Raw genomic sequence first — 27,092 nt, 5'->3', positions numbered from 1 at the left:
TTCGTGGGCTAAAACCCACTTCATCGGATGCATGCAGTGGAAAATACAGTAGGAAGATTTTCCACTGCATGCATCCGATGAAGTGGGTTTTAGCCCACGAAAGCTTATGCTCAAATACATTTTTTAGTGTCTAAGGTGCCACTAGTACTCCTCATTCTTTTTGCTGATACAGACTAACACGGCTACCACTCTGAAACCTGTAGACAATTACAGAGGTGCTTAAAGCTGCAGGGTCTGCAAACCAGATGCAAAGGGTTCCATGTGGCCCCTGTTTCCCCTTTCCAGTTTTCTGGTTTTCACCAAAATAAATAGGAATCTGGCCATTGATGCCTAAAGTATGCCCTGAAGTTTTGGAATTGATCATATGCAGCATTCAAAGGTTATGGTATTACAGACAAGCAGAAAAATGCCATCAAGTTGAGTTTAGGACCTCGCTTTGCTCAGCCAGTAAATGCATCTGAAACTGCTGGGATTTTTTGGGATTCTTGAAAACCATTAACCTACAAAATCATGTTATGGTCCACTACCTTATTACTTTTCAGCCTGATATATACAAAGAATAAATGCATTAAAATACTCATATCCCTCTCCATCCCTATGTGAATGCAGAACCTGTTCATGGGATTGGATTAACAGCGTGGGAAGGATGTGGAGTTCCTGATCTTTGTTTAGTTTTGTTAATACAAACTTTTCTAAGAACAAATCTTTGTTTTAAATGTGAAAAAGATCTTTACCCTAGTTTTTTTTTATTGAAAACCTAATTTTGCCCAGGATTCTTAAGTAAGAAAGCCTACTGTTAATATATCTTATTAGATTTAGATTAATCTAATCATTAGAATCGTATTAGATTCAGCCTATTTGTTAAACTCTTATTATACAATGTCTGTCTCAGTGAGGACAGCTGCTGAGCAAACATTTAAGTTTTATAAATACAAGTATTGATTAGAACAACCAATAGAAAAGTTTCCCTCGCTTTTTAAAAATTCCAATGTCATCAGTTGTTTGGGAGCAAATAAGCATTCACCTGACCTGTCTGAAAACCAGCCACTGTAGTGCAAAGGATCCTGAAAGTGAAAATGACTATAAACAAAAGTGAAACAGAGGTCATTGATTTTTTGTTGTTCAAGGTGAGGGACAAGTAAATTGGGTTTTTAAAATCCTTTCACTTTTAATACTGTAAGGGCTTATTAGTAATGTAGGTAAATGTGTTTCCTATATGTGACTTTTAAGTGGACAGTGTGCCTTTAAAGTGATTATAAATCATTACAAGTCCAATACTGTTTCCCAGCAGTTATAGCAAATGTTCCTACTGCATTAACTTCTCTAACAAACCAAAATAGTTGGGCAGGGATGGAAAGAGAAAGCAGAATGGAAAGAGAAAATGGATCAACCATTAAACTAGGACTGAAGTGAGAGGACTTGTTAGTACTGTAAGTAAAAGAAATGTTTTGACTTGCCCCTCCCATGAAAATGCCCTAAGGAGGAGAACCAGTAGGAAACAGGAGTCTCTCCCTTATGGAACAAAGTCCACATCTTGCTAGAATACTCAAGAGGTTCTTCCCCCCAGAATCTAGAGATTCCAAGGGATTCTCAGGATGCCTGGGCCCCTTTGGAACAAAATTTTTAATGCTGCCTTTGCTGCTCCCCAATTCAAGAACAAACTGGGGGCATGAGTGGCATGTGAACCGCTGGCTCTTGGAGGCTAGCCCCCGCCTTGCCCCTTCTGACCGAGGCCCCTCCCCCACCGGAGCTCAGAGGCCCGCCCCCACACGGCCACCGGGCCTTCCCACCCCAGCCTCAGGGCACCAGAGTGCCCCCAACCCCAGAGCGCTGGCCAAGCCGCATGGCCCCCAGGCCAGAGTGCCAGGCAGACAGCGTGGCCCCCAAAGGCAACCCAAAGTCCTGGGCCACAGGCCGGTTCTCCCTAGTCCCAGCCTGGCCACAGGGGAAGAACGCCTGTGGGAAGCTGGAGGAAGCCTCGGGGCGGAGCGTGGCCGGGGCCACACAGGACTGTTCTGGGCAAGCTCAGCCCCACTGGCCTAAAATACCCGCCACCCGTGACGGGGGGCCAGTTGAGCCTATGGCACAGGTTACAGCAGCCTCAGACCTCCTCTGACTTAACGACACCCAGCAGCTGAGGTCTAGAGATGCTCCAGCCATACCCCCTTTCCAGCCTGGATCTGTGCCCTTTCTGAGGGCTCTTCACGAGGTTCAGGCCAGGAGGATGCTGCTGCTGCTGCCACCGCCTCCCCAACCATGTGGGGCAGGGGAGATGGATAACATGGGTAACACCCACCAGATCCTTCCTCTGGGTCATAACCAGGCCCTCAATGTACAGTATACAAAATACAGACTTGTGGGATCCCTGAGCTGGAGGGGATGGGCTGTGTATAAAATCAAATAGTAGATAGGAGTACAGCCATTCTTTTCTTGACCTATGTATTCTATAATTTTAACATTCGCTTTAATAAACTTTTAATAAAGTTTTTAAATTTGTTTCATCTGAAGGGACCGTTGTAAGCCAGCACTAAGGCATGTTGACCCAGTGCTCAACAGAGGCTTCTCTCAACATGACAGCTGAGTGGAAGCAGCAGAGGAGGGGAGATAAGAAATAGCACTTGTTCATGATCTTCCTTCACGGCCAGTTAGTGGCGGATTCTTCTGCTTTCGGTGTGAGTCCCCCGACACCCACCCTCTGCAGCCCTGCAAGCCTACCTGGTTGTACGGCCTGCACAACTAACTTACCCTGTGGTCATGGGCAAAACATTTTCATATGGCTCCAGCAATGCACATTCATTAGGCTAAGTACACACATAGTGTAGCTGCTGAGAATGGGCCAGATCTTGCACCACTGAAGTCAATGGGAGTAGGGCCTGGCCCAGTGTTGACTTTTTATCTTTGTAAAGCGTCTTGCTTATCATAGACATGTTGACAGTGGGATGTGGAGCATTTCCTACCAGACTTACAGTCATTGGCTCTGATTTTGAAGCAAGCGCTTATAAAAGATGAGCAAGGAATATGAGCATGCTCTAGAGTAGTGACTCTCAACCAGGGGTATATGTACCCCTGGGGGCATAGGTGCTGACTTCCTCTGGGCCTGGGTATTCAACACCCTGCTCTGCCACAGGCCCTGCCCCACCCCAGCCCTTCTCCCAAGTCCCCACCCCGCCCTGCCTCTTCCTGCCCAGTTCCGACCCCTCCCCTGAGCGTGCCCCGTCCCCACTCCTCCCCCTTCCTCCCAGAGCCTCCTGCATGCGGCGAAACTGCTGATTGCAGCAGGCGGTAGGCGCTGGAAAGGAGGGGGAGGAGTTGATCAGTGGGGCCACTGGCAGGCGGGAGGCGCTAGTGAGGAGGAGGGGAGCTGGCTGCCACTGGGTGCTAAGCACCCAATAATTTTTTTCTGTGGGCGCTCCAGCCCAGGGGCACCCATGGAGTTGGCACCTATGCCTGGGGCTACGCAGAGGTCTTCCAGGGGGTACATCAGCTCATCTAGATATTGGCCTAGTTTTACAAAGGCTACATAAAAAGCACTAGCGAAGTCAGTACTAACTAAAATTTAATACAGACAATGACTTGTTTATACGGCTCTATATACTATACACTGAAATGTAAGTACAACATTCATATTCCAATTGATTTTTTTGTAATTCTATTGTAAAAAAAAAGAGAAAGTCAGCAATTTGTAAGTAATAGTGTGCTGTGACACTTCTTTTGTGTCTGATTTTGAAAGCAAGTAGTTTTTAAGTGAGGGGTAACTTGGGGGTACACAAGACAAATCAGACTCCTGAAAGGAGTATAGTAGTCTGGAAAGGTTGAGAGCCACTGCTCTGGAGAAATACTTTGCACTGACATAGCATAAGGGTTGCTATGGAAGTAAGACCCGTAAGGAGGGGAAAGTGAAAAGAATGGGCAGGCAGCTTTCCTTTCTGCTCCCAAACACTTGTACTTTTGACCATAAGAAGAATGGGAAGTTCCTGTTCGTCTGCAGTCATGGGCGCTGACTCGGTGGGTGTTCCAGGTCCATGGAAAAAAATTAGCAGCTGCTTAGCACCCACCGGCAGCTAGCTCCATCCCCCCCCCCCAGTGCCTTCCCCTCACCGGCAGCCCCACTGATCAACTTCTCCCCTTCCCTCCCAGCACCTCCCACCTGCTGCGGATCAGCTGTTCCATGGTGTGCAGGAGGGGCTAGGAGGGAGGAGGAGGAGTGGGGATGGGGAATGCTCGTGGGGGAAGGAAGAGGCAAGGCGGGGCAGGGATGCAGCCTTGGGGGAAGGGGTGGAGTGGGGGCGGGGCCTGAGGCGGAGGGGGATGTCGAGCACTCCCCGGGTAGAGGGGAAGTCAGCGCTATGTCCGCAGTGATGGACAGTTGAGATCCTTACGGGTAAGATGTCACCTGTGGGGGTGCTTTTGTTTGTTAAAAGCAATTTTTCTGGAGTGGGAGTTTGCTAAAATAGCACTTGCATGCATACCACATGTAGGCTGTCCATTAAGGACCTCCAGATTCTGAGAGGCTTGAGGCTGCTAGTCAGAAGCTAATGTCCAAAAGATGATACACTAATGAAATATTATTTCTGCTTACATTATCCTGGCTTGGATTATGGGTCTGATTAGAAACTTTGTGTTTCATTTACACCCGAAAAAATGAGAGTACCATCGTCAGAAAACACTACCATTCTGATTTGGGTAGTGTTTTACACTCCCTTTACACAGGTATAAATTACAACTCAAGGTGCAAGGCAGTGAACAATCAGGCTGTGTTTTCACTTCAAGTGTTTTGTAAATATCACATAACAAAGTGTGTAATTTTACTGGATTCTCTAACTCCTTGGGGGGTGTTGTAAGACAAGAGGCTTAAGATCAGCTGCCCCCAACCATCCAAACAATGCACAGAGCAAGTTTACAGTAGCAGATGGGCAGTGTATGCCATAGTTGGGTTGAGTTTTAATTTCAAGTCTAACTGCCTTTTCCAGTTGTTCCTAATAGCCTTGAAACATATTCCTTTTTGGCTGAGATTTTCCAAGTGTGATCTCAGCCCAAGGGATAATGTTATTTCAATTATTTGTGTTAGATTGATTCATCTATTTTCCAGCTCTGTGTTGTAAATAACATGTTGTTTCTCTGTATGCTCTGCTCAGAAATGTGCTCTTATAATTTAAGAATGACTGAAACCAAAAACTTCAAACTGGGCTTGCTGTATATATCTCACTGAGATCTAAGTTTCAAGCCAAGTTTGAAGAAAGTTGATTCAGTAGTTTTCAGATGAAAGTGGCTCTATAAATGCTATGAATTATTATAAACACACTTCTTGAAGTGCTGTTGCTTTTATATAATTATTTTTATAATAAATAGGCTTGTCCAAGACTATCCATCATGGGGTGTGCAATTCATCAGTCTGGCACAGGTTCTAGTAAGTGGCCAGGGTATCTGAAATGAAAATGCAAACAACAGATCACATAATATCTTAAGGAGTGGCAAGGTTTGAGCATTGGATTCTTCCAAGTCTTTTTTTCGGTTTCAGAGAACCTACTGTGATAATATATTCTTGGTAAGTGTGATTACCACACACACACAGGCCATGAAACCTAAACAAACTGTGATAGGAACATTTTCAGCATGCCAGATTTTATAGTAAACAAGCTCACAGCAGCACATTTGTAAAATAAATTGCTATGGAAAGAGTAGGCTTTCTGGAGGGGTGAAGTTCTGAGAGAGGAGTTGGAAGAGGAAATATTGCTGTTAGCTTTACAAAGTGTCGCAAATGCTTGGCACCTTGTAGGAAAGGAACAGCCCCTTGCAGGAGGACACTGCTACATTTTAAATGGTCTTTTTCTTAAAGGTTCTGAGCAAGTCTGTGAAGAATTAACCCCATCTCAGGGGACTGGTGACGTTGCATCTTTCTGGCATCTTACACCAGAAATTGTCTACATTCCTTTCTTTAACTCTGCTACTGAGTATTCATTTTAGCATGGCAGGAGGAGGATTACATAGCTACTAGAACAAATTTTTGGCATTTCTTGCAGACTTTGGGAACCCTGGTGCTCCCACCTACAGTTCTTGAATCAGTATCTGCTGTTTGAGCAACATCAAACATTTTTTAACCTCTACCATTTAAAAGTGGTGGTAAAAGTCAGTGTATTAAATTTCACTCCTTTCATAATATAGCCTCGTCACATCTACTATTGGGTTCACACCTATTTTAGGTCACAAGTGAAATAGTTTTGGTGTTGTTATGATTTATTATTTTTATTCTTGTAGTGCCTAGAGACCCGAAATTAGGGTACAGGGCCCCATTGTGCTAGGCCTTGTGTTCTCAATCTACTTTGTAGAGGGCATTTGTCCACATCATACAGTGGGCACACAGTTTGGCACAGTCACATTCTTCACTCAGGAAAGAGCCCACAACTGGAATAGTATGGGCTGCTGCAAATCAGGACTGAGGTGCATTTGCAAAGAATATCAAGGAATTCAGTAGGACTGAGTGCATTGGCAGAAATTCTTGGGGATGCTTGGATAATGCATTGTGTATTTAATATACTAATAGAGTTGTAGGTGATTCAAAACATAAATTGCAACAATAAATTGGTTGGTTGCCTTTAGTACTTGCATGTTGTTTTTTTACCAAGCAATCCATACACAATAAAGTACCAACAGATGATTATATCATCAAAATCTTTGCCTTTATTTTAGGGTTGTGTAACTTCACAGATGCATGAGAAAACCTGGAATTAAAGATCATCCTTCTGGAACAAGTAATGAGGCTACTTTGGAGAGCAGGTCAATTAGGAAAGTAGCTTCAGCAACGCACGGCAGGGTGTTCATTTCTTACGTCTGGTTCAAGTGCATCTGGGCAAAAAGCAAAAGTGTGTGTTTGAAAACAACCTGGGGATGGAAGAGAAAACGAGAAAGATAGTCTGCTGTATGTTTAAAGGGGCAGCACTGAACCAGTCAAAGGATTTTCTTTTATATTGTATCTGTGTGTTTGAGTGGCAGGCAGTGTTGTTGTAGCCATGTTAGTGTGAGTCTTGCAGTCTCAGCTGAGTCCCTAATGATCTACAGTTGAGCTGTATCACCTAAACACATCTGAATGGCCCTGTGTGCTCAGGAGAGCAGTGGGACTGATCTAGCATGGAGACAGCAGAATCTCTTACACTTAGTAATTGCTTTCTTTCACTCTTCTACTCAAGCGCGTCACTAGGTCAAGGCTGTGCTCATTAGGATAGTTGTCATCGTTAGCATCAGTGTGTTGTCTAGCTAGTGGGTAAATACATCAAGCAACCCACACCTAGCATGCAGTTCACATCTTTCCTCTCTGTCAAGGCTGCTTTTCAATTCTGCTTTGGTTTGCGGATTGAGCAGGTTTCCTGCAGTGTTGAAGCCAGTCATAATTTTTTGCTGAATTGGGACTTGATAAATATGTATTCAGTCCCATACACCAGAATGGCAAGAAACAACTTGGCAAAGAGCTTAGAAATGCAGATTTAACCAGGTCTGTGCTACTTATCTGGCGGAAATGGAGGTTAGTTTGTTTTTTAAGCAAACACCATACACGAGATAAATGCAGAAATGTTCTCTTTATCACTGTTCAAAACAGATTTTTATTTATCCAGTGTGGTGGTATCTGGGTGCATGATGCTAAGTAAACATATCAACACATTACATTCAATTGTCCGCCATAGATAGCACAAAACAGGCACCCCCTGCAATATTCCACCCCACCCAACTATATCAGTGATGATATGTTGTCAAATACCTGAGCAGAAAGATGCGCCATGCACCACGCTCTAAACCCAGCAAAGTATGGTTCTATTCCAGCCTCCCGTCCAGGTTGTTTTAACCTTTGCTCCTTTCCCACTCAGTCATCCTGTCATGTTGACAGTCCCTGCGGAGCCCATCAAGTATCTGTTTCAAAGTGGCCAGAAATGTCACTACAAAGCAGCACTAAGGCCTGGTCTGTATTAGAAAAGTTGCACTGAGGTAACTACATCACTTTAAAGTCAATCCAGCTCCACTGAATTAAACTAAACCTATGTAAGTGAGGCTTAACCCGGTTTAAGTGCATCTGTAGTTGGGGTTTGCGCTGGTGTAACTAGATTGATTTTAAATAGGTTTAGTCAAACCAGGACAACTTTTCTAATATGGACAAGCCCTAAGCACTCCTTCCTCCCAAAGGCTTATGGTTGGATCCAGTGGCGGTGAAGATGTGGGTTCTGAGAGAGCGGTGGCGGTACTGAGGCCAGAAGGGCGGCTGAGCACAATGCTCTATTTACTCACTACCCAGCAAGGTGAGTGGGTGCTACAGGCAGATGGGCTGGTAAGAACACTGTGCCCAGCGTCACCATCAGGCGTTGAGCAGCTGGCTAGAAGGAATACTAGAAGGAATGTTTTCATTTACCTTCTTGAACACATTTTGTGTGAGTGCTCCTCCTACTCTTGCCATTCTCACTGAATAAATATATAATTGCACCCCGGAATACCTGAACATCCTAAAATTAGCCACTACGCATGTCCTCTGTATTCACTGGATAGATATAGACTATGCCAATACCCTGCCTCTTCCACATGTGCGCACCTCCCACTCCATTCACCATTTCTCATGTTAGACTGGATGTAGAAGTTTGCTCACAGCTGATGCTAAGCAAAAGCTGAGTGATCAGCACTAGTGCTTTGTCTCTCTGGAGTTCTTACATCAATACTTAGCAGCTTGCAGGATCAACCCCTTCGTGCTAGGCTCATCCAGCACTCCCATCCCTGGTGCTTCAGGATGGAAAAAGTAAGCTAGAACCCTAGACTAGGATCTCAGATGTGGCAGCATAGTGTGCTGTGTCTAAACTACTGGCTGGACACATTCATGACATTTTGGTAGTAATTTTTTTAACCTGTTATGAATAATGAAAAATATCTATTCAAAAGTCTGTCATCAGGGTAGCCCAACTTGGTGCTTGTTCTTGAGAGGCTTTGGGGCCTGACACTGATCTCATGTACAAAGATGTAAATCAGAAATCACTCAATTGAAGTTAATGGAGTTACACTGGGGTAAAACCAGTGTGAGAACAGAATTAGGCCCCTGCAGCCAAATTCTCAGACTCCACTCCAGCTCATTTGTGCCACTACAGTGCAGGATGCCAGAAGGCTGCCCTGCCCTAACAGAGCAGCTGGGGATTCTCCAGCCCAGGGAAACAGAGTGGTTGCAGTTGGATCTACACCATCCCTTATTTCTCTTCCCAGGGTTGAGGTTGTGGCAAGAGTCCTTACACTTCAGCAATCCCCAGGCTGCCAATGGCTACAGGGGACAGTTGGTGTAGGTTAGAACAACCTTAGGGCTACTCTAAGATGTGCCTTTAGAACTGGAGGAGCACAACAGTGGTTTAAAGCCACCTTTGCCCACTCCCTTAATTCCTGCACTGAGTTTAGATCATCTGAAAAGAAGAATCTGGCCCCTGGTGTTTTGCTACTCAGGTGGGCAAGGCTGGCAGCACTAATGTTTGTGCATTAACTTATTTCCTGTGATAGGATGGCAGTGTCACAAAAGATTAGCAGAACCCTAATTCAATGACAAGGTGACTCTGGGGTTATAAGTGGGCTGTACTTAATTGGGTTTTTAAAATGGGTAGACTCCCTGTGATGGAGAAAAGAGAGGTATACATCCTGCATAGTAGAAAGAATGTGACATTTTCTGATTACATATGGCCTGTAGCTGTATTACATTGAGCTGTGGTTCTATTGCATCACATAAACAGGGTTAGGTTTGGTTAGGAGACTACCAAGAAACAGCTCTGTAGTGTAGGAAGTGGTGATGATGATTCAACAGGTGGTATTTTTTTTTCTTTCTTTTATTCTTTCAGTTGGTACTGAACCAACTACATAGTGATAGGAAGTACTGTGCTGCTGAAGGTGGTGTCTCAGATGAGATGTACAACGGACGTCTTGACTGTTCTGTAGTCATTATAAGATCCCATGGAACATTTTACAAGAATAGGAGTTTGCTTGCTGTCCTGGCAAAATTCCAACTCAGATAATTACATTCTTTGTACCTGAAATTCACTCTCAACCGGTTATGGGATTTCTTCTTCACCTCCTATTCCCTGTTGTGTACTGGTGCTATTAAACAGCTGCTACATTCTCCACACAAATGGGTGACATTATTTCTACCATATTTAGTTTGTAGATTATTTTACCAGATTTGTTAAACCCTTAGGAATTAGGGCTCTCAAGGTTTCCAAGACCATTCTGATTTTTATTTTTTTAATACCACAAGCAGTTCTTAGGTCTAGAAATTGCTATCAGGGTCTATGGGTCATCGTCATGACATGGTGTTTGACAGCTTGTCTACATGGGAAAGTTTTACCAGTTATACCAGTATGATTAAACAGATATAGTTATATTAGTATAACTCCCTGTGTGGCTCTTATTCTGGAATGAGTATCTTTTTTTTCAGATTAGTATAAACCACTTTCAAAGTGACAAAACTAAACTGAAAAAAGGACCTCTTATACTAGAAGACTGTCCGCATGTGGATTTATGCGAGTATAATTGTAGCTGTTTAAATTTACACCTTAGTTTATCTATATAACAAGATTACAGGATTGTCACTCTGAAGCCTACAATGTCAGTTGAGTCAGTCTGAAGTGGTGAAGACAGCTACAACCTTGGCTGGGAGCTCTTTTTGTTCAGAATATCGCCAGGTTGAATCATCACTGGGTTTCGCCTTTAGATGCAACGTGATGATATTTCAATCAACAATTTCTTGATGTGATGGTATTATGATTTAATGGCATGATGATGCTGCAAAACATCATGTTTCATTGGGATGTAAATGAACCTAAAAAGCTGACTGCCCTATATATATTATGATTGTGCCTAGAGCCCCCAAACGAGATTGGGACTCATTGTGGCAGGCCCTGTCCAAACATAGTGTGAGACAGTCCCTGCCCAACAGCATTCATAATCTAAACAGACAAGGCAGACAAAGTGTGGGGGAAAAGAAGTATTATTATCCCCATTTTACAGATAGGGAACTGAGCTAAAGAAAGGTTAAGGGTACAAATTTCAAAAGCACATAGATGGTGCTTGAGACTTAGGTTCTTATGTCACTTTTGAAAATGGCCCTTAGATTCCTCAGTCACACAGATATATTGGAAAAAATTCCTCCAATTTACTTGAATAAAGTTATAGTCATAGAGTTGTAGGACTGGAAGGGACCTCCAGAGGACTAATGGCAGGACTAAGCAGGACAATGCGAGATGATGAGATGTTATTACACATTCTTTGGATGACATGTTGAAGCATGAGTTTATTCAGTACAAAAAGACATCATCTGCACAGTATACACACAAACGGTCAGATTTTCAGAAAAGAAAATACAGATCTAATCTGCATACACAATACATAAATTGGGTAATTGCACATGCAAATTACACCTAATTACTGTTTGCAATGCATATGCACTGCAACCGTTATAATTACGTGCACAAAGTATTTACACCTTTTGCCTTCATTTGTATGCTAACTTTTTTGAAAATCTGGCCTAAAAAGTACTTTTTCCATATGTAAAGTTCCACAATCAGACATACAGGCATAGACTTTCACACATGGACCACACAAGGTTACATGTGCAACGTTTTACACACGTGCACATGCAATTAAAGTTACACATATGTATGTACAATTACTCATTCACAATTGCTGTTTAACAATTGCACATGCATACACACACGTCTGCACAGATACACGAATACACGCAGACAATCCAAGGCATACACAAGCCTGCAAACAACTGCACATTTGCGTGCCGAGTCACAACTGCACCCACATACTCGCGTGCATAGTTACACACACGTGTGGCGGCGTGCACCCATTCAGACGGCAGCTGCCTAGACACTTACACCCAGATGTGACGACGGAAGCAGAAGCACACACGTGCCCAACGCTGCACGGCTGCCCGCAAACACAAAGGACGGGGGGCACATAGGCACAGTTACGCACCCACAACAAAGGCACCCCGCGCATCCACGCGCACGATTGCTGCCATACACTTGTACACACACAGGCATGCAGTGGCCAGATCGCCTGGGAATGCGCGCGCGCGCGCGCGCACACGCACCTTGTGTACACCCAGGCTTGCGCGGCGCAGCGGCACGTGGCCCACAGCACCCACACGCTCCCACGCACGTGCCCCTGGCGGCTCGGGGACACCGGCCTGGGCGCCGTCGTTGCGCGCGCGCGCGCGCGCACGCAGCCGCCCCCCGCCCCCCGCGGTGGGCCGCGCGGGGCCGGTCGCTCGGCGGGGAAGAGAGACGCGGCGGGTCCGGGCTGCTCCCCCGCCGGCTCCGCCCCGCTTCCCTCCCCCGCCGGCTCCGCCCCGGAGGCCGGCACGCTGGCTCGCTCCCTGCCTGGGAACATGGCTGAAGTCGGGGAGGACAGTAGCGGGGCCCGGGCCCTGCTGGCGCTGCGCTCGGCGCCCTGCAGCCCGGCCGCGGCGCCCCCTCCCGGGCCGGCGCTGCCGGGCCCCGCCGCCGCCGCCGCCGCCCCGCCGGGCCCGGCCCTGGCCCGCCTGCAGGGCCGCGAGTTCGAGTTCCTCATGCGGCAGGCGGCCGTCACCATAGGCCGCAACTCCTCGCAGGGCTCGGTGGACGTGAACATGGGGCACTCGAGCTTCATCTCCCGGCGCCACCTGCAGCTCAGCTTCCAGGAGCCGCACTTCTACCTGCGCTGCCTCGGCAAGAACGGCGTCTTCGTGGACGGGGCCTTCCAGCGGCGGGGCGGCCCGGCCCTGCAGCTCCCCCCGCAGTGAGCGCGGGCAGGCGTGGGCCAAGGGGGGGGGCGGCCCTGAGGGGGCGTGGGCCAAGGGGGGGGGCGGCCCTGAGGGGGCGTGGGCCAAGGGGGGGGGCGGCCCCCGTCCCGGGGGGGGGCAACGGGGGCCGCGCTCCCCACCCCTTGGAGTAAAAGGGGGACCCCCCTATCCTGGGGGGGCGTGAGCAAAGGGGACACCCCCTTCCCATAGGGCAGGGAGGAGGCACCCTCCTCTGAGGAGAGGGGGCACCCTCATCACCCTTCCCCCCCCCCTGCAGGGAGACGTGGGCAAAGGGGACACCCCACTCTCCTGGGATCAGGCAGAGGCATCCCACTCTGGGGAGGCCCGGGAAAGGTGGCACCTTCACACCCATGGGAGCGCCCTCCCCTCAGGAGAAGGGGCATCGCCACCCCCATGGGAAGGAGGGGTGTGTGGGGTATCCCTGTTGGAGGGCAAGAAGTAGGGGAAGGAAAGGTAATGGGGTGCCCTGACCCCCTGGGAAGAGTGGAGGGGTGTTGGTCACTTCCACCCGGATGGAGGGGGAACGCAGGGCATTGCCCACCCCCCTGTCGCAAGAGAGAAGAGTCATGTCTCAGGGTGGGGGAAAAGGAAAGGGGGGTTGTTTTTTTCTGAGAGAAAGAGAGAGAGCGCATGCTGTTCTGGGAGGCGGTGTTCTCCCTTAGGGGTGTCTTGCTGGAGGTTGCCACCCCCGGCGGGAGGCTGGATGGGAGGCTGTGTGACCCAAACACTCTAAGGGAAGTGAGGCAGATAGTTTTCTTAGGAGCAGCTGTGTTTCATTTCCCGGGAGAACTCTGGGGAGGTGAAAGGAAATGGGGAGTGTTTTACCCATTGGGAGGGGACAGGCTAGTTGGGGAGTTATTTTCTCAGACTCTAGGGGAACAGCAGCATGTCGCTTTATCACCTCTGGGAAATGGAGGAGGCAACAGGCAGTGGCAGAGGGAAGCTACAGGGCTTACTCAGGTGGAATGGTTGGGAGGAGACAATGATTTTTCACCCCACTTTCTGCTCTGAAAACGTTGTGTTTTGTGGCTGAGCACTATTAAACAGGTACCACGTTCTGCCCCAAGGTGACAGCATATTAGTGGTGGGTGACGTAATCTCTCTGTGTATATCTCTATAAAGCTGTACTGTACACACAATACATGTAATCTGAGACTAAAAAGCACTGTATAAATGCAAGAAATTATTAATATTTTATTTATTATTCTCCACTTAATTTCACCATGTTTATATGGGCATCTGATTTATTTGGCAGTTTTTGGCCTTAGTAGCATTCACCTCTAGCAGCAGGGTCCCTAAGGGTTATCCCTCTTTCACCAGCCTTCTGCTCGGAAGAGAGTTTTTTAATTACTCACTTCCTCTGTTGGCTGTTTCTTTTTGTATTTAGTAATTTAGTTATAACTTCCCAGCCGCTTGCTCTCTGAGGCGTTTTGGTTTTGAAATATGTTTCATTTTCTAAGGAGATGTCCTTTGACTGACTGTTTAATTAATCTTTCTTTGTAAAACAAGCCCCCTAAAGCCTGGGGCATTTCTGTTGCATTGCTCCCTCTTGGTTCTGGATTCATTTGTGTGAGCTTCATCTCCTCCCTGTCATTGTGTTTCTTCATGTAGTTATTCATAAGTATTGTGCCCAACAATACTCTCAAGCAGAGAATTCACTGTTTCTTTTCCCTCTACTTGCTCGGGACTCGCAGAGTGGAAAAGGTGATTTCCCCCCACTCTCCCTTCATCACTTGTAGGGGAGGAGTTTGTTTACTTTTTTCTGTACAATTAGGAGCCTTGCACAGTAAGACACCCTCTCTTCTGGGCCACTGTTTATGATCCATGTAAATGAACTTCATGCCCCTCCTTTCCAAGCTGTAAAGTAGATTGATGGCAAAACACTTTTCTGAAGGAATTTGCCCTCTTGTTCATTCCAGGTAAACAACTTCCATCTTCCCTATGTCCTCTAGGCAATCAGGGGTTTTTAACTCAGATGTAAAACAAAAAATAAACAAACAACTTGCCTGAATCTTGGTATGCACTGATCTTCTGTCCACTCTTCTCTCCGTGCTCTTGACAGAAAGAATTTTAGGTCCTGGGCCCAGTGTCTGTAAAGAACCATGCACATCTATTGCTGTCTAAATAATATAGTCAGCAATAAAAAATGGAGATAATTTAAAATATTTTATATTGAGAACTTGCTCTACATTTTATCCTGAAATATTATTTGATGTGAATGTCATTATCAGGTCTGGCAGTACTATGCTGTGTAAATGTGGCAGAAGAATCTAAACATTGTATTAAGCGTTATGATCTAATGGAAGTTCCGTCAAATGATTTAAATTAGAGTTCACCTATGGTGGTTCAAGGGGTACTTGTGGAGGTCTTCAGATTGCTGGCTAGTCATATGGTGCTGACTTCATTACCTTATTTCCACCTGACTGAAACACAGTAAAAGACTGATAAAAATAAATTGCATATGTTTAAAGAGTATTTAATTGCTGTTGTTACAGGGATGTTAGGGGAGGGAGATTGTCTATACAATCATAAACGGGAGGGAGGTGTCCAGGAGACAATCGCTGTGTTCAAAAGTCATCCACACTGTGGAAACATTTTTAAGAACTCCCTGATTTAAATTCACCTTTTGTCGTCATTGCACTTCAGAAGTTTCCTGGAAAAATGAGATTATACCAAATACCTTGTCTTGTTAGAAACTCTCTCCTGAGCTTACAGTGGGCTCGCTTAAAGTATTATGGAAAAACTCTACAGTTTCCGTCAGAATCGTCCATTTTGAAGATGGGGAATATCTCTGGAAACGGTATCTTTCAAACTTGTGGAATTTAAAGGCACTTACTGGATTGTCATCCTACATCATGTGCATATTCTAGGCTGCAGTACTGTATTTCACAGCTGTGTCGTTATGGAAGGTTATATTTTACAGATGTGATGACACAGCTATGAAATATTATTAAGCAATAATGGCCAACAAGGAGGGCATTTCCTAGAGGTTAGTGATCCTCTGGAACCAACCAAGCTAGGTGGAAGACCTGAGGGCCTGAGGTAAAACTGAAGGTCTTTAACCAGCTGATTAACAGGAGAGAACCAATCCAGAGATCGTTATTAGTATTCTAAACTGTGGCAATTGGCTTTCAATAAAGTAGGATGAAACAATGAGAACACTTGATTTTTTTTTTTTTTTTAAAAAGTTTAAATCAGGTTGACACTGTGCAAAACTAATTTGAAAAGTTGTGTGTGTTGCATCTGTAGGTTAAAATTTATAATGAACTAGAATATAAAGGCTGTTGTTTAACATAGCCACTATTTAAAGGGTATTAAAAACTGCTATAGGCAGAAAACAAAATATTGAAAATTAAGGCAAACAAGCAGGTACATATTTTGACTTTAGTGGGACTACTCATGTGCTTAAAATCAAGCATATGCATAAGCGTTAGCAGTGTCAAGGGCTATTCTATTTTTATGCCAACCCTTTTTCTTTGTGTCATAAAATCTTTGTAGCTTCAAAACAAAATTGTTTCAGTTTTAAGAATGAAAATTTATTTAGACTTCCAGTTCCCTGAGAATGTATTGTGACCGTTTTTTATGCACACAGGCTAACATTTTCAAAACCAGATGCCTAAAGTTAAGCTCCTACGAGTGGGATTTTTAAAGTCACTGAAGTCACTTAGGTTCGCAAGACCCGTTGACCAAAACTGCAAATGCTGATGGAGGAGTGTAGTCTGGTCAAAGCACTTGAGCTTTCTTAACTTGTGTGAATTGAGTCTATTGGAAGTTGGTGATGGTTGCAAATATTGTATAGGCTATTTGTTTATCATTTTTGTGTTTTGAGTTTGTGGTGTTCTTGGGATAAGGACATTAATGAAGCCTTGGACTTGTGTTTTTCATCACAGATGAGCATTTTCAGGGAGGGGCTTCTCAGAAAAACATCTGTTAGCTGAAATTTTCTTAACAATTAGGAAGCTAAAGAAACTAGTACAAAACCATCCACTTTAGTGACTTAAGACTATAAAATGGAAAGACAGTAAAGAAATACAACATATAAATAAAAACCCAATTAAACGATAAGATGAATTTAAGTAAAACTGGCTTTTAATTTTTAATCATTTTTATCAACCCTGCTATAAATTGAAAATGTAAACATTGGACTGCATGTTGCCAAGAATCTGCTGTTCTGTTTATAATATTGGGGTTTTCCTGTTCAATATATTTTTGTCCAGTTTATTAAATGCCTATCTAAAGCTTTAGGCTTCATTAAGACCCTCATCTTGCAAAGACTTATGCACCTTGCTTAACATTATGCACTGTGAGTAGTCGTGTTCACTTCAGTGGGACAACTCCTAGTGCCTAAAGCTAAACATATGCATAAGTAATTGTGGGATTGGGGTTTAAAGCATTAAAGGCTAGTTTAATGATCCATAAAAGAACAAGATTTTATTCCCAGCATTCTCTGTTTATAAATGTTGTTGTATAAAGGGTGTGGGGGGAACACAAGGCAATTTATAAGTGCTAGCCCGTAGGATTCAAGTATGTGACTAATGTAAAAATCGGCACAACGTAGGAAAACTGATATGCACGTATTTCAGGGTTTTAATGACCTCATAAACCACTCAAGCTCCATTCTTGTGGTTAGAATGATGCCATCATGTTGTAGGAGTGTGTACAGTGTTATAGCTCAGAGGGAATTGTGAGGTATATGTACGCATACCAAGGAAATGCTTTGACCACATAACCACGATGGCAAAGCTAGAGTTGTTTCTGAAATGCTGTAGGTATATCTTCGATTCTGATCACTCTTTTCCTATGAAGTTCTATTTCTTAACTATTGCATAATTAGCGCTTCTGTAAATACTGTAATGAGTGATTTCTTTGTAATTTTTCCTACTACACTTTAATGTAGTACTGTTTCAAAGAGCACTATATTAAAGCATACTAGGGAACCTTTAGTGCACACTAGCAGGGTCTACATGGACTGATTAATGTGGAACATGTTAGTGTGCTTGAGCAATCGCATCCTGTAATCTGCATTACTCCTCCTTGTAAACAAGCCCTTCGAGACAAATAACCATTGCTGGTATTTACAGTAGAACCTTAGAGTTACAAACACCTCAGGAATGGAGGTTGTTTGTAACTTTGAACAAAACATTATGGTTGTTCTTTCCAAAGCTTACAACTGAACATTGACTTAATACAGCTTTGAAACTTTACTATGCAGAAGAAAAATGCTGCTTTCCCTTTATTTTTTTAGTAGTTTAACACAGTAACCTACTGTATTTGCGTGTGTGTGTGTCTCTCTGCTGCTGCCTGATTGCATATTTCCGGTTCCAAATGAGGTGTGTGGTTGACTGGTCAGTTCATAACTCTGGTGTTTGTAACACTGACGTTCTGCTGTATTTGATAAATACAAATTTTTCTTTCTTTTCTTTTTCGCGCACCAGGAGGGTTTTATTTCTGTTTATCGGTTAAAACAGAACACCTGAAGCCAATATATAATGCATATTTTTAGGAAGAAAGATTTTGATCTGTAGTAATGCATCCCCCTTGTTTCATTGTTTATAGTTAAATTTCCATTTAAGATTTGTTAGAAAAAACTCTATCATCTGAGTGTCATCGGACTACTTGATGGTGTACAGTGTTTTTCACACTTTTATGTTTGATTCCAAAGTCTGTTTTGGAACAGTTTCTTGAAGAGTCTGTAATATCAGATAACTTGACCTTTCGATATACAGTTCATTGGTACCCAGTAAGCTTTTTGGCTAAGATACTGTACAAATTGTTTTGGGATTTTTCTACCATTAAAAAAGTTGATACTTTGTGACTCGGATATGGAGGGGCTGTCTACAGAAGAGTGTCATACTGGTGTAATTTAAGGGCTGAATTTAAGCTGATAAACCTGCACAAAAGGCTGTGTGGGACACTCACTTCTGTTTAAATCAGGCTTATTTCAGTTTAGCTGGAGAGAGTTAATTAAATTGAAATAACCCACCCTTATTCTTAGGTTTGGCCCACACCAAGAGTGGGGGACCTGCTGCCCACTGCTTCATTTAATCCGACCTGCGGCAAGTTTCTACGCAGCAGGCCAGAAACCCCAAGCCTCGGTGCCCCCGTGTGGGGCTGGAGCTGCAAGCACTGGCTCGCCAGAAGTCCAGTTGGCTCCACGCAGCTCCTGGAAACAACCGGCTTGTCCCTGTGGCCCATAGGAGCAGGGGCGATCAGGGAAGCTCCGCGCGCTGGCTGTGCAGCTCCCATTTGCCGGAAACCGTGGCCAGTGGGAGTTGCAGGCATGGTACCTGCGAGTGCAGGCAGCACGCACTGCGCAGAGGCCCCTGATCCCTCCACCTAGGGGCTGGACATGGTGGCTGCTTCTGGGAGGAGCGTGGAGCCCCAGCTGGCAGGGAGCCTCCCTTAGCCCCTCTTCACCACCGACCAGGAGCCACCTGAGATAAGCGCTGCCCTGCTGGAGCCCGAACCCCCTGCCACAGCTCTGAACTCCCTCCCGCACCCAAACTCCCTCCCGAAGGTTGCACCCCAACCCCCTGCCCCAGCCCTGAGTCCTAGCGGAAACCCCGAGGCTCCATTACCCGCCTCCTGTTCTCTCCCCCCCTCACTCTCCCCCTCCCCACAGGGCTGGAGCCACGAGCGCCAGCTCGCCCCACTGCAGGGGAAACCCCGAGCCTCTGTGACCCCCCTCAGGGCTGTGTGTGGCCTGCAACTGATTTTTTTTTCCCCTGTGGGTCAGTGGCCCCTGCTAGTAAAAATGTTCCCCACACCATGTCTACGCTAGTAACTTATGTCGGTATAACTATATTGCTCAGTACTGTGGATTTTTCACACTGCTACGCCATGCAGTTATACCAGCCTAACTCCCAGTATAGACAGCACAGTTTCAACGGGAGGGCTTCTCCTGTTGACATAGCTACCGCCTCTTGGGGAGGTGGAGTATTTAAGCTGATGAGAGAAACCCTCCTGTCGGCGTAGGTACAGTCTTCACTGAAGCGCTTCAGCGGCGCAGGCAAGCCCTGAGTAACTACCCTCAAATAAAAAGAACGAGGAGGACTTGTGGCACCGCAGAGACTAACACATTTATTTGAGCATAAGCTTTCGTGGGCTAAAACCCACTTCATTGGATGCATGCAGTGGAAAATACCCTCAAATAACTGTTTGGTAAGCTGTCCAGAGAAATGCCAAATTCCCTTTTGTGGCGGTTGGCACAGTAGTTTTATGGGGAACTCTGCTGGCAAAGAACAGGAAACTGCTTAATGTTACTGCTTTCGCCATGCAGCTGCATGATATGACTGACCTATATGTAGCAACTAGTGTCTAGCATAAAGGACAGGTTGCCACAGCTGTTGAAGACTGTGGAACTTGAAAAGTGTGCTAAGCAGTGTGTATTCAGGGGAGTTTGTATTCTTACATTTTAGGGGAAAGTAAGCAACATAAAGACCCTAGCATTGCTTGAAATTTGACAGTTACCTCCAGCTGACTTTGTTCTGGGGTGGATCTCTTCAAGTGCTTGGCTCCACATCAAGCCTTCTGACGTGTGCGCTAATTTATTTTCTGAGCACCTTCTACCTCCAATAAACATCTGAGGCAATGTCTGGGTGTTCTGTGTTCAGAGCCAAGGGGCACTGTAACAGGAAAGGCATAACAGACCCTGCTTTAGGTTTACAGTTGCATAAACGTGGTGCAGGTAAGCCAGTTTTCCCTTTCCAGACCAAGTGGAAATGTGGCAGATGTGGTTGAAAACACACGCTTTAGAACATCACAAGTGAATTTATTTCCCTCTTAAATACTTTGTATACCTAAATCATGCTTTCTGTCTGTCATCCTTTGGGACAGAACTTGCCAAACGTTTTCTATAGTACTCCCTATTAAAAGGACATTTGACACGCAACAATACTTTTAACCAATTGTATGTGACTTCTTTTTTTTTGGTGGTACCGTGCCCAATCTCCTAGCTGTGTCCTGTGGAGCTCATTAGGACTGCAGACCCATGGTTAGGATATTCCCTTGTCTAGCACAGGAACTAACCATGCTGTGGATTTATAACCCAGGACGACTTCAGTTCTGGGATGAATGTGGTCTGTGGAACCTCTGGTGGTCTGCAACATAGAATAAACATACTGAGAGCCAAGTACTTGGGGATTGGAGGAATGGGAAAGCAGATTGGATTAGAAGATTTTTGTCTTGTGAACAGACCTGCAGAGTGAAAAAGCTGAAGGAAAAAACTGGTGTATCTAATCCATGTTGGCCACAAAAAGGCAACTTTTAGTAGTCCATTGGATTAATGTTTCATCTTCTGTTTGACAACACAATAACATGTATTATCTTCAATCATGTGTTCATTTCAATATTTATATTTCTTAAACCAACTGAAATAGCAAGAAGCAATTTCAAATGTGGCAAACTAACATTGCTTATATAAAAGCAAGTCCATCTAGTATTTTTCTCTTTTAGATATGTTCATGTAAATTGCTTGTTTCATAGTGCAGATATGACTTTAATTAATGTCCATTCACTGTTGTCCATGAATGCCGTTGCAAATCATTCTGTTAAATTGACTTTAGAACAGTTCAGTGAGGTGTATTAGTGCATTCCTTTTGAATGGGAATTAATTTGTATGAAATATTTATTTTATTTGACAACAGCATTTAAAAACCTTAACAGCCTAATACCCTGTAGCTGCTTCACTGCCTTGTGTGCCTTGCCCTTTGTAACACTACTGTTTCTTTCCTCATGTCTTGGTGCATTTTATCATCAGTACAATTTCAAACATGCTGATAGCATTATAGTAGAAGCCTAGACTTAAGTATGCAACTACTATAATTTAAGATTTTGTGACTGAAAAATGTCAAACATCTTGTCTTAGTTATTTTAAAAGAACTTTTAAAAAGAGTGTTGTTTTTGGATAATCCTTTTAATTGTTGTAGTGTAATGGATTTTTTCTTCCGTGGAAAGTGTCCTCTGTGTACCTGCACGGGATTTTTAAACAATGGAGTGTTTGCTCTCCTTCCTTTTTTTGGGCTCATTTATGATGTATAAAGAGAGTGTGAAGTTTTACGTTAGGAAAAATCATGTATGTAGGTCTGTTCTTCTCTGGTTTTGTTAGAAGACTTTTTTGGCTCTCTTGGAGAGGTGCATTGTGAGCTCTCCTATCTTAACTGAGACAGTTGGGATGTTGAATCTTTATCAAACTTCTTTGCTCCCAAGTGTCCATTGCATTTAGGAATTCCATAGGTCAGTGGTTCCCAAACTGGTTCCGCCGCTCGTGTAGGGAAAGCCCCTGGCGGGCCAGGCCGGTTTGTTTACCTGCCACGTCCGCAGATTTGGCCAATTGCGCCTTCCAGTGGCCGCGGTTTGCCGCTCTAGGCCAGTGGGAGCTGTTGGCAGCCTCCAGCGGTTCCCATTGGCCTGGAGCGGCGAAACGTGGCCACTGGAAGGCGCGATCGGCCAAACCTGCGGACGCGGCAGGTAAACAAACCGGCCTGGCCCGCCAGGGGCTTTCCCTGCAGGAGCGGCGGAACAAGTTTGGGAACCACTGACATAGGTGTTAACAAAATCAAACAAGAACAATTTGACTAAAATTTCTGTCCCCTCCCAGTTGCTCTCAGCCTGTAGTGATATCTTGATTCCAGTGGCCATAGAGTCTTGCAGAGTAGATAAGACCTGAATTTTTAATGTAAACAAACAAGCAGAGACCTCCCACCCCAATCTGCTTTTTAGTTTGGAAGGAGACAAAAACCTTTCAGGCTGCCTTCACATATAATTAAGAAGCACACCACCTCCCTCCCCAAAAACAAAACAAAGAAAGAGGCACAAAAAAACAAGCCCAGTTTTTCCCTTCTGCACATTACCTTTAACAGAGCTAGGAATTCTTCACACAAGCCGTTTTAATCTTCTGTCTCCCTCAAGGCTACATGCTGTAGTCACCAAACTTCTGGCTAAGCAGGACTGGAGTCCTTGCAGAGTCAGTTTGTGCACTTGTTACAAGGATTGCTGTTGAGCAACCTAAGGAACTTTCCTCTCTTCAGGGCATAAGAAATATGGATTCTTCAGTGCGCAAAGCCCCTGGCTGTTTGGGAGGAGGAAGAGACCAGGAATAGAAACTGATCCCAGGTGTCAACCTGGCAGATAGGCATTTCTGATTTTAAAACCAAACCAAAAAATGAACAGCCACATAGATTCTTCTGTAGTCTTGTGAATTTGTGTGTTCCTCATATCCACTCATTTCAAGACCTAGTCCAAACCTCTGAGAATAGGCCATCACTGTGGAAGTGTTGTGCAAACTACCACTTGCATATTGATTAAAATTTCCTTGTGACAGAGATCCACTGCCTTGGATTGACCTCCAGCCCACTTCATGTAGGTGGACGTTTTGATGCCACTGTCAAGTTCGATAATTTGGCAGTCCTTTGCTTCTCTCTTGTCTATTCGGCTGTGCATCCATAGCATTCTTGCTTGTACCATTTCCCCTTCCTCCTCCTCCCCCTGATCCCTATATAATGAGGCAAGCCATGATCGGTGTGGAAATAATTAAACAAAGATCATCAAGCGAGGTTAGAGCCTGGAACATATTAGGCTTTGTCTACACTACATGGCTTTTAGCGACACAGCGTGTCGCTAAAAGTCGAGCGGTGTAAACTCTGTTTGTTGGCACTTTTGCCGAAAAATACTCCCCCCCCCCCCCCAAACGAGCAGGGTTTGCGTTCTCGACAGGAGAGCACTCCTGCCGACAATGCACTGTTTACACTAGCACTTGCCACGGCAAAACTTTTTGTCTTTTGAGGACGGCAGTGCAGCACCTGTGAAAGATAAGTTTTGTCACTCAATTGCCAGTGTAGACATAGCCTTAGTTATTGTGTAGTAATGGAATATCGGGGCCAGAGCTGATGCCCTTTTCTGCCTGTTCAGGTATAACAGTGTTACTTAGGCTGTGTCTACACTGGCAAATGAATGACAAAACTTTTATCTTTCAGAGTTGTTTGAAAAAGCCCTCCCTGAAAGACAAAAAGTTTTGGTGACAATAAGCGCCAGTGTGAACAGTGCGTTTTTGGCAGGAGTGCTGTCCTGCTGATAACACAAATGTCGCTCGTTGGGATGAAAGTTTTTCGTTGGCAGGAGATCTGACAAACAGCGGCTACACTGTGTGACTTTTAGCGGCACGGCTGTAGGAACACAGTTATGTCGCTAAAAGCTGTGTAGTGTAGACATAGCCTAAGATGGGAAAAGGATATTCCCATCCAGTGTTTAGGGCATGTCTACATTTGCCATTTAAAGTGGGGAAAAGTCCCTTTTTTGCACAAAAACCGTGGGAGCGTCTACACTTGCCAGTGACTTTTTGCGGTGAAACTCAGAAGTTTCACCACAAAAAGAAAACCACCTCCACGAGAGGCGTACAGCTCTTACCGGTGATGCTTTTGTGGTGATGTGCAAGCGAAGACACATTCTTCCTATTTACAGAGCTTTTAGCCTCAGGAAGATATCCCACATTGCCTAGGTGACCACTCTGGCCAGCAGCTCTGCTGCTCTGACACCAGGTAATCAGGCATACACTCCTCCCTGTGTAAAGTCCCGGGAACTTTGAAACTCCCCTTATTGTTTTCTTGGCAAGTGCTCACTTATCTGGTCAGGTAACGGATCAAATGATCCCCTGCTTGGAGCAATGCTGAGCTACAGGAGCTGATCAGTGTTTGGGAAGAGGAGGCTGTGCAGGGACCCAGGATGCCCTGCGATCACCCCCTCCCCCCCGCCCCTTCCCACAACACCAGTTGTCAAAATGGAGAGAGCTGCACTGTGGGATAGCTGCCCTCTGAGTGCTGCTCTCATGGGAGGAAGTGCTGCAAATGTAAACACTCTCTGATGTCTGTGGAAGTTAGTGAGTACACAAATCAGCGCTTTCTTTCACCGGTTCACTATCACTGTTGAAACTGACAGTGCAAAAACTCTGCAAGTGTAGACATAACCTTAAGATAGAAACCTATTTCCAACTATCTCTGTACTCCATGAGGTGTAAACGAGGCACTCATAAACTGCCTATTATAAATGGCTACCCTCAAGTAGTTTAGATCTAGACTTGATCTGTTTAAAATTATCTGAATGTACTCTAGATTGTTCTGTTTTGTGGCTAAATGAACCAGATACCCTCTTGTTGTGTGGTTTCAGAGTAACAGCCGTGTTAGTCTGTATTCGCAAAAAGAAAAGGAGTACTTGTGGCACCTTAGAGACTAACCAATTTATTAGAGCATAAGCTTTCGTGAGCTACAGCTCACTTCATCAGATGCATATCGTGGAAACTGCAGCAGACTTTATATATACACAGAGAATATGAACCAATACCTCCTCCCACCCCACTGTCCTGCTGGTAATAGCTTATCTAAAGTGATCATCAGGTGGGCCATTTCCAGCACAAATCCAGGTTTTCTCACCCTCCACCCCCCCACACAAATTCACTCTCCTGCTGGTGATAGCCCATCCAAAGTGACAACTCTTTACACAATGTGCATGACAATCAAGTTGGGCTATTTCCTGCACAAATCCAGGTTTTCTCACATCCCCCCCACCCCCATACACACACAAACTCACTCTCCAGCTGGTAATAGCTCATCCAAGGAAATAGCCCAACTTGATTGTCATGCACATTGTGTAAAGAGTTGTCACTTTGGATGGGCTATCACCAGCAGGAGAGTGAATTTGTGTGGGGGGGTGGAGGGTGAGAAAACCTGGATTTGTGCTGGAAATGGCCCACCTGATGATCACTTTAGATAAGCTATTACCAGCAGGACAGTGGGGTGGGAGGAGGTATTGGTTCATATTCTCTGTGTATATATAAAGTCTGCTGCAGTTTCCACGATATGCATCTGATGAAGTGAGCTGTAGCTCACGAAAGCTTATGCTCTAATAAATTGGTTAGTCTCTAAGGTGCCACAAGTACTCCTTTTCTTGTTGTGTGATAAGCCAAAATCTCTGTGAAGGGCTCTTCTCTGCAAGAGGATAAATGCTCTTTCTCCAAGCGGTCCCTTGTTCCTTTTGATGTGCTTTGTGCTTCTGGAGCACAAAGCAGGAAGTGTTGCAAGCAAGGTCTGGTCTACACTTAATATTCTGACCAACATAGTTATGCCAAACTAAGCGTTGGTGTAAATGCAGCTAGTTTGATGGAAGAATCCTTCTGTAAACCTAACTACCCACTTGGGGAGGTGGATTGCCTACGTTGACGGGGAAAACCTCTTCCATCCCTGTAGGAAGTATCTACTCTATGATGCAACAGTAGCATAGCTATCCTGCTGTAGCACCCCTGGTGCAGACATGGACTAAGAATGAATTAATTTAAAAAAAAAAAAAAGCTCGAGAGGAAGAACTTAGTGTCTTTTTCCTTAGGGAGCTGAGATATTAACTGTGAAGTTCTTCTAACGCTTCCAAATTAAATACAAGTATTAAAACTCAGAGGAAAGTTTCTTCTGTTTCCATGTACTGTAGTAGATTGGAGGGGCAAGGGCAGGAGGAAGAGAATACATCAATAGTTGGGTAAATTATCTCAGTTTCATGGTTTAAAGGTAGTGAGTGCATGCTGCCATTTTGGAAAAGGCAGTGTTGTTCTGCCTTGGTAAACTATTTTCAGTGAAAAAAGCCCTCAGCACAGTAATAAAAACTGGATGAGTTTAAATGTATTAAACCTCTTTCTCGCTTACTGGCTATTATCTGGGGATAGTTTTATTTTGTTCTTTGACATCTGAACCCTATCCTGCTATACAGCTTTTCAGAAGTTGATCCAGTGAGCTCTTCCCTTGCAGAATACCGTGAGCGTGGAATTAGCCTCTTTAATGGGTATGTGAGTTGAGACTAACCAGCTCAGAATTTCTGGGCCCTCTTCCCAAGCTTTGTTTTGAAGTTCATCTTCACTCTGGATGCTACGGGCATTCATGTGTATTATACACCATGTATTGCCCTAAGCATTTATGTGGCTTGGAGTCTGGAAAATGCCAGCAATCAGAGGGTTTAAATTATATTTTAAAGATAGCCTCAGATCACCTCTTTAAACAGTAATCCTAGCTTCATCTGCTGGGTATTGAATGGATTATGAAATGTCTTCACAGGGAGCAGAATGGACTTGAATGAGCGTTTCATAAAGTCTAAATCCATCTGGATAGGTTTTTTATAATGTACATAAATAGTACATAAGTTCGCTCCAAGTCCCATTGAACTGAACCAGGCTCAGAGGAAAATGTATAATGGTGGTGCATTGTGTTAGAATCCTCTTAGCAAGAGTGATTTAATTTAAAGGTTAGTA

The 27,092-nt window shown here is 44.6% G+C and overlaps 1 protein-coding gene across 1 annotated transcript in view; it reads left to right on the top strand.

Moving 5' to 3' along the window:
* The first annotated feature begins 12,382 nt into the window (after positions 1-12,382).
* The window catches only part of FOXK1 (forkhead box K1), a 77,991-nt gene continuing 63,281 nt past the window's right edge, over positions 12,383-27,092 (top strand). Inside the window, exon 1 of the mRNA XM_084642265.1 lies at positions 12,383-12,786. Within this exon, the coding sequence (XP_084498391.1) occupies positions 12,398-12,786 (389 nt within the window). The 5' untranslated portion in view covers positions 12,383-12,397. The remainder of the gene's footprint in view (positions 12,787-27,092) is intronic.

This window comes from Lepidochelys olivacea, assembly GCF_965140295.1.
Source record: "Lepidochelys olivacea isolate rLepOli2 genome assembly, chromosome: 10".
Lineage (NCBI taxonomy): Eukaryota > Metazoa > Chordata > Testudines > Cheloniidae > Lepidochelys > Lepidochelys olivacea.
Note: the sequence above shows the minus strand (reverse complement) of the source record. Positions and strands in the feature narration are given on the sequence as shown.